At 36.2% G+C, this 7,623-nt stretch overlaps 1 protein-coding gene across 1 annotated transcript; it reads right to left on the bottom strand.

The window, feature by feature from the left end:
• Positions 1-823: 823 nt before the first annotated feature.
• Positions 824-4,442, bottom strand: LOC137723105 (uncharacterized). Its single transcript, XM_068462265.1, has 3 exons — positions 4,254-4,442; positions 3,524-3,661; positions 824-1,265 (listed from the first exon to the last, which is right to left on the bottom strand). The coding sequence occupies exons 1-3, from the start codon at positions 4,380-4,382 to the stop codon at positions 1,083-1,085; spliced, it is 450 nt and encodes a 149-aa protein (XP_068318366.1). The 5' UTR covers positions 4,383-4,442; the 3' UTR covers positions 824-1,082.
• Positions 4,443-7,623: the final 3,181 nt, after the last annotated feature.

The following is a 7,623-nucleotide window of genomic DNA, read 5'->3' as shown; positions in this document are numbered from 1 at the left end:
TAATTATTAGTTATAATTCATGGTTAACAGAATCTGTTCTGAATCCTGACTATTTAGTAACTAATGGAACATTATTGCTGCTGGAAGACACCATTGCAGCCTTCCATTCATTTTTCAAATGAATATGCAATGTTCTTCACCAAGATTATACATTAATTTGTGTATTGTTTCTTATGCTTTTATCATAATTTTTTTTCTTTCTATTTAGCATACCAGCATGGTGTTACAGGCAGGGACGGATCCACTTTGGGGTAAGGTGGGTTAGCTGACTCCCTCGGCCCCCAAAAGCTCAAAAATCTTCCATGGAAGAGTTGGGCAATACCCTCGGGAAATCTGAGATGCTCTCCAACTGCTCGATGAATTGCTTCCATGGGCACTGGGCATGATAGTTGCTAGCTTCATGCCTTTGTATGCGTTGCTATGGGCATATGTCGATAGACTCACTCTTTGGCATATGCCGGCATGCTTGCTCAAAAGCTATTGATGCCTATCAATATGCTCGCTCGAAAGTCGTTGACATATGTCGACAGATCTGCAATATGACTTGACAAATGACCTCAAGCCTACCAAGTCGATGAAATGTCAATTTGCACGTCATTTCGTCCACAAAACTTTGCGCCCTACGCTGTTCTTACCGACCGCCCCCTCCCCCAATAATATTTTGGGGATCCGTCACTGGTTATAGCCTTATAGGGTCCTTTCCCTTGCAAGTTGCAACGACTTACACAAAAGATTTGTGCATGCGTTGTACTAAGGGTGCAGACGGTATATATCACAAGCATGTCGGTGTTGTGCATTGGATCACAATAATTTTGTATACTTCACAGTGGATGGGAAATTCCAGCCAATTATTTTTTGCAGATTCATATGCCTCTTGAGTTCCACCAAATCATTTCCTCATCGTTACAAAAACGTCAATTGCTAACCGATAATTTAGCACTTATGGCAGAAAGTACAGGACAGTTACTTTGCCTTCCAGCATAAAGAAATTCGACATTTATCGATTATCACGGGCTTAGTAGGTAAGTTAATGGAATAATAGAGGGGTACTTTAGAAAAACAATTATCACGACTCCTTCGACTTAATGGTTGATCCCGAAGGAAGCCTTCAGTCTTTCAGCAAGATGTGGCAGCGTCTGTATGCTATCTTGGGTTGCCTGTTCAACACATGACTCCAAATTGTTGAGTGAATTGGTTGTGACCCTTTGTTGCTTAGCTGCCTCGAACTTGTCCTGACAGACCATCAGTGCCCTACTTAACCTCTCCTGCATTCGGTACAAGAATTTTCATAAGTAGTTTGCTAGATGACAGCCTGAAAACATATTCGCTATGCATACAAAAAACACAAGTTTAAACATAAAGAGCTCTTTCGCACGCATAGTCATACAACAAACTTGACATGCATCTGAACGAAAAAAAACTCTGCTTACAAGTGGATGTTACAGCAAATCACAATTATGTCCTCAATTAAGAAACATTACTAATAATATCTACCTATGCTACTATCACTATCAGAACCAAACACTGCATACTCCCCTTGCATCAATAACTGCCACAGCTATTGCTGTTACCACCCTAATACTCGTTTTACGTCAGAAATGAACATTCAAATCCACAAGTTGATTGCCACTGAAACAACCGTGGTCAACATCTTACTCTATCCGAAGAAGCATACATCGTAAGTGAACTACTGTTAATGTGCTTGTTTTCTTCATTGTCATAAATGCACTGTTACCTTCCGTCATATCCATGAGTGTGTTTCACAGTACAACTTAAATATCAACCTAAAGGAAGCAGAGGCAAACTGGCAAGGCTATCTCATTCTTATAGAATTCTTGCTTATGACACAACTTCTAATAGTGGTCAAAGAAGCATCAACTTATATTCAAGCCAAAATCTTGGAGACTCTTATAATTTATATTTGCATATTATCTTGGCCCTCTTCTCATTTCTGTTTTAGATGTGAAAGGCTGAGTTGGTAGCTTTTCTGTACTTCTAAGCGTTACAAGATAGCAATGGTTTCTACAAGCCACTTGGTTCCTTATTTTGTTGTTAACTCCTCAACTAAGTTAAAGCCTGCAACTTTGTAGTGTATTAGAAATTTAGTAACCATCTTTCCATGTGAATCATGGGGCCGTACCACATTATGGTTTCAAACAATGTTATTAGGATAGAAACGAGCCTTCGAAAAAACTATTATCACCTTGAAGAGTTAGTTATAAGGGAAGAAACATAGCTCTGGAAGCCGATAACCACAAAAAGAATCCTCCGACTGTTTATATAAAGTTCTCATGAATGGACAATGTGGACCTACAAAAACCTTAAAAATCCTGAAATTGAGTAATTGAAACATGTTATTCAGTTGCACACACGGTAAGCTTTTAACATTTTTTAACACACTACGTTGGACTTCCAAGGTAACTTCGACATTTTGCATCCCAGTAATTGATAAGGTTTTAGAGCTTACGGAAGCAAAGATGGAAACATAGTACATTGACTGTTAACTTATGGGGACATCCCCTTATTGAATTACATCAGGAGGGTTGAGAGATACAGTGAGAACATACAGATGGGGTTGCATCTAAATATATATACACACACACACACACACACACACACATATATATGTCTGTATCAAACAAGATATCATCTCACTGGATCAAGAAATCAAACCATAGGACCGACGTGTGTGGCCACACAAAGTCACACACACATTATATATGTACAGGTCAATGGAGGAGGGTATGCCTTTCGGATTCAATTAGGATAATTTGAACCATTAGATGCCTTGTGTGTTGATGAGTTAAGATAAAAACTAATGGTCATACGCCTAATTTGGACCCCATTTACAAAACCCAAGAAACAGCAGACAATCACCACAAGAGCTTCCTCCTTGTGCTTCCAGAGTCTACCAGATTAACATTGGTTTCACAGATCATAGCAGAAAAGCATCTAGCTCACAAAGTAGAATCTCCTCCAAGAACCAAAAGCTCATAAAATAGGAGAAACAAAATCGTAACTCCGTCTTCAAAAGTAAAATCAGTAAAATACATATATCATAAAAACACACCATACTGGGTTTTCTTATTAGGCTGAGAACAACCCGAAGAGGTTAGCGTAGTTAATTTATATTCTTTTGGTCATGGAAATGGTGAAACCCATTTATTAGAAAGAAAAGAAAACAAATCTTGTGAGTGGGACAAGCTCTTGTGGTTTGGCCTGAGCAATTTCTATGCAGAAAAGCTCTTGCGGCTTGGTGTGAGCCATTTCGATTTTCAATTCTGTAAGCGATTTCCATGGAGGAGAAGCACTTGTGATGGTGGGAGAAGCAAGGGGTGAGTTACACAGTAAAGTGGTCTAGTGCCTTCTTGGGTTTTATGTGTAACTCGGGCAAATGGCACTACACTAGCTTTTGTTTTCAATCTTCATCACACAAAACATCTGACAGTTCAACTAGAAAAGGGGGAACACATAAGGAATTTTAACCACCGAAAGAGACATGGGAAAAGCAAGAAGAACTTACTTGAAACTTGGCCATCTCATTCTCAACTCCCTCTTGAGCTCTGACAACAGGAACACTGCAATTTTCGACACAATTGCTTATGTCTTGCTGACTTCGTCTCCTATCAAAACACTCGTGCGCACACTTGAAGTACGCTTGCTGCAAAAGGTCGTCATCAAAATTTTAGCTGAAAAATTACTACATAAAGTGATATATAAGTAAGGAGAATCACCAAGTTTGCATTGCATCCCAGGCTTCAAAACCATATCAATCAACAAGTAAATTATAATCTTAAAAAAAAAAAAAAAAAAAAATCAATTATTGGCTTTATATCTGGTATGCAAATTCAAAAAATAAAATCTACAAAAATTATAAACGAATAAAAAAACTAAGCCCCGAACAATAACTGCACACTTGAATTAAATGACTGTTTTCTCTAGCATCAATTATCAAAGTAGCTAACTTCTTTGACTTAATTTTCCCTTTGCATTTTCTGAGCAACCAAACAGAGCCCAGTAACAATACCATAATCATATTTTTCATATTTTACAAAATTTTCTCAAAACCAAGCAGCCGACAATGCAGTAATTCTGTGAAATCCATACCCATCAATCACACACACACACACATATGTATATTATATGAAACCTTTACAAATACACACAAAAATATATCACAAGATCAACCAAAAACTCCAAAAAAAAAAAAAAAAAAAAGCAAAAGAATCAAACACCGGAAGATGCATCTATACCTGAAGGGTGAAATTGACATGGTCTTGGATGGTGGAGAGTTGGGTCTGGGCAGCGACATTTACTTCGTTTAGCTTTTGCTTTATTCTCTCCGATACCAGTTGCTCTTCCATTGCTGCTATGTGATTCATCTTCCTCTCCCTCTCCTTCTCAATTCCTTCGGGGATTCGGGTGGTGTGAGCTATATGAGATTAGAGCGACCTAGTCAGGGTTTAGGGTTTTGTGCGGTTATATAAATAAAATGGCTAATTACATCTCACACCCTCGACATTTGAAGTGATTTGTAAAATGTGCCACAAATTTTTAATTTTCACATTTTACACTAATGGGAGAAATTATCTAGTGATACAGTTATACATCAGTTGCTTTTTAGTACTTCTAAGGATGGGTTTGGTATGGTTATCGTATCAAAATTCTCGTATCAAATCTTCGGTATGACAAAATTTATTACTATTATTGTACCAAATTTTTGGTATACTTAAGTTCGGTATTGCCAAATAGTTCGATTGACATAGTATGACAATGGTAATTGCCACCTTATTTTGGGACAAAATGTGTTTTTGTTTTTTTAACCCAATTCAAGGGCAAAACTTTTTTTTTGTACCTTTATCTCATTCATTGTAGCCTAAATTCATTTATTATTCATTATTCACAATTCACACACACACACAATAATTCAAATGATACATCAAGATTCATAATAAAAATTAAGCTTACAATCCAAATAAAAGTTACGAACCAAAACAAATAGAAGTTAACAATCCAAATAAAAGTTAAAGTTTCAAACCAAATGAAAATTGGAACTAAACTTCACAATGTAAAATCCATATATCAATTCTTCAAGTTTGAGACGTCAAAAGCTTTCCGATGAGGCATTGAACTTGTAGAAGATTGAGCTTGTGTCAAGCCTACATTACAAACAAAGAAAACATATTAGCAGCAAGAAGAATTAACAATTCAAATAGAAGTTATGAATCAAAACAAATAGAAGTTAACAATTCAAATAGAAGTTAAAGTTTCAAACCAAATGAAAATTGGAACTAAACTTCAAAAAGTAAAATCTATATATCAATTCTTCAAGTTTGAGATGTCGAAGTTTTTGGAGGAGGCATTGAACTTGTAGAAGATTGAGCTTGTGTCAAATCTACATTACAAACAAAGAAAACATATTAGTAGCAAGAATAATTAAAGTTGAAAACCATTTAATAACAAATTTACTAAAAAAATTAAAGCATATCTTACTTGTTTCCGCTTCTTCCATTTCCTTATAAAATTGAAGCATATATTTCCGTTGGTTCCTTGTAGAAGTTTACTTCATCCGTCATAAACCAATCATTAGTACACACCAGTGCCTCTACCATTTTAGGAGTTAAGATGCCCTAAAAGGGTTCATAATCCTTCACTCTAGGCTAAATGCACTTTCAATATAAACGGTAGAAGTGGGGATTGTAAATATATCCTTGACTATTTGTGAAAGAATTGGGAACTATTTGATGTTTGATTTCCACCAATTCAAGAGATCAAAGCCACCAACAACATTGATAATATAAGGAGTGGCGAAGTACTTATCAACTTCATTAGATATCTCCAAAAGGCATTGCTCCCTCATTTCTTGTATAAGCTCCTTCATCATTTCAATTTTGTTCTCATCACCCCCGGAAGCTTGAATTATGGACTCGTTATTTAGTTCCACATCTTCCAATGGAACCCCAATGGTAGTAGAATAACCCCTCATATACTCATTATACAAATCAAGCAAACATTTTTCAATCTTCTATACTCATTATACAAATCAAGCAAGCAATGGAATATTATACATATGTGTTAATATAATAATATATTATATTATATTTTCAGTACAGTACTGTAATACCGTGGTAATGGTATCAATTAACAATACCGTACTGTAAAATTTTGGGTACGATACAATATCGTACCATTACCATCTGGCACAAATTTGGTATGGCACAATTGCCACGGCTGGTATGACAATTTGGCAAAAAAATTCACCCCTACTAATTCCACTCAAATTTTGCCGCGCAAATTTTTTTTGCGGCTAAACTTAAAGCCTTCTCTATGTTTTCCGTTTTAGTAAACAATTATTTGACCTCTTAAACTATTATTCCAATTGAAACTGACTCTTTAAACTTTTTTTTTTGGAAAAATTAACCAATTAACTCCTTATCGCTAGATTCTATCTACTATTTCGTCAAATTCAAGAGCAAATTAGTATTTCCATCATCAATTCTTATTTGTTAACTATAACTACCAATAAAATTATAACATATAAATACAAAATAATGTGTAATGACAATATGAAATGGCTTGTTATGTAAATGTTCGTTTATTTTTTATTTTTTATGTTTTCTTATTATGCTGTATGCTTTACATAAACGTTCAGTTTTTGATGTTTTATTATGCTCTATGTTTTACACATTATTTTGTGTTTATGTGTCATAATTTTATTGATGATAATAAGAATTTATGATAAAATGATCAATTTATCCTTGAATTTGACAGAATTATAGACAAAATTTAATGACAAAGAGTTAATTAGCTGATTTTAAATAATTCAAAAAGTTAACTTACAAGAAAAATAGTTCAGAGTCAATTTCCATTGGATACTAGTTCAGAGGTTAAACCCGCATTTTACACTTTGTTTTTTCCTTGTTAAAAAGGAAATTAAAAATAAAAAAACTTAAATTAAATCTCCGGCCACCACTCTCACACCTGCCATGGCTGCCATCCTGGAATATCACCTCGAATGTCATACAATATCATCTCCCCCCTTCAAAACTAATTCCACCTTCAGCATCCAGCAAATGGTTCCCATGCTCTCCTCTGCGTAAATAGAAGTGTGGGATTTCAACAGCTTGAAAGCCCAGAAAACGAGCATCAGATGGTACGACCGCCTCTGAAGCATCGCAAAGTTATTTTTCTTTGACGAACTCGGCCCCGGCGCGTCGTCTTCCTCCCCTGGACTCACTCGTTTCCTCTGCAACTACTTCCTTCTCCTCTCCGGAGTCGTTTAGAGCCCTCCTCTGCTACATCATCACCGCTTCTGTCGTCCTCATGTGTCATCCGCCACCGCGATCATCAACACTCGCCGGCGAACTGTACAAGAAGACGGAGGGACACGGCTGCGTTTAATGGGGGAAGACGACGCAGGGACGACTGCGTTTAATGGAGGGGATTTTTTGTTTTTTTTCATTTTGTTTCTTAATTTTTTATTTAATCCAGCTGTTAAAAAATGGTACAAATGGCAAGTTTTGAGTGGAAGTACCACAACTGACGTGGTAGGGCTGTATCACTGTATAATTTATCTGTGAAGGGAATTCATAGGCAAAACCCGCAGCAGGCTAGCAGTAGCAG

The sequence above is a fragment of the Pyrus communis genome, chromosome 17 (assembly GCF_963583255.1).
Source record: "Pyrus communis chromosome 17, drPyrComm1.1, whole genome shotgun sequence".
Taxonomy (NCBI): domain Eukaryota; kingdom Viridiplantae; phylum Streptophyta; class Magnoliopsida; order Rosales; family Rosaceae; genus Pyrus; species Pyrus communis.
This window is presented reverse-complemented; position numbering and strand designations above follow the sequence as displayed.

Excerpts from the sequence above, each read along its gene's own strand:
- LOC137723105 (XM_068462265.1), bottom strand. The coding sequence starts at position 4,382 with ATGAATCACATAGCAGCAATGGAAGAGCAACTGGTATCGGAGAGAATA. Across the intron at positions 3,662-4,253 it reads ATGTCAATTTCACCCTTCAG|CAAGCGTACTTCAAGTGTGC; the intron begins GTATAGATGCAT and ends GACCTTTTGCAG. Across the intron at positions 1,266-3,523 it reads ATGAGATGGCCAAGTTTCAA|GAGAGGTTAAGTAGGGCACT; the intron begins GTAAGTTCTTCT and ends TACCGAATGCAG.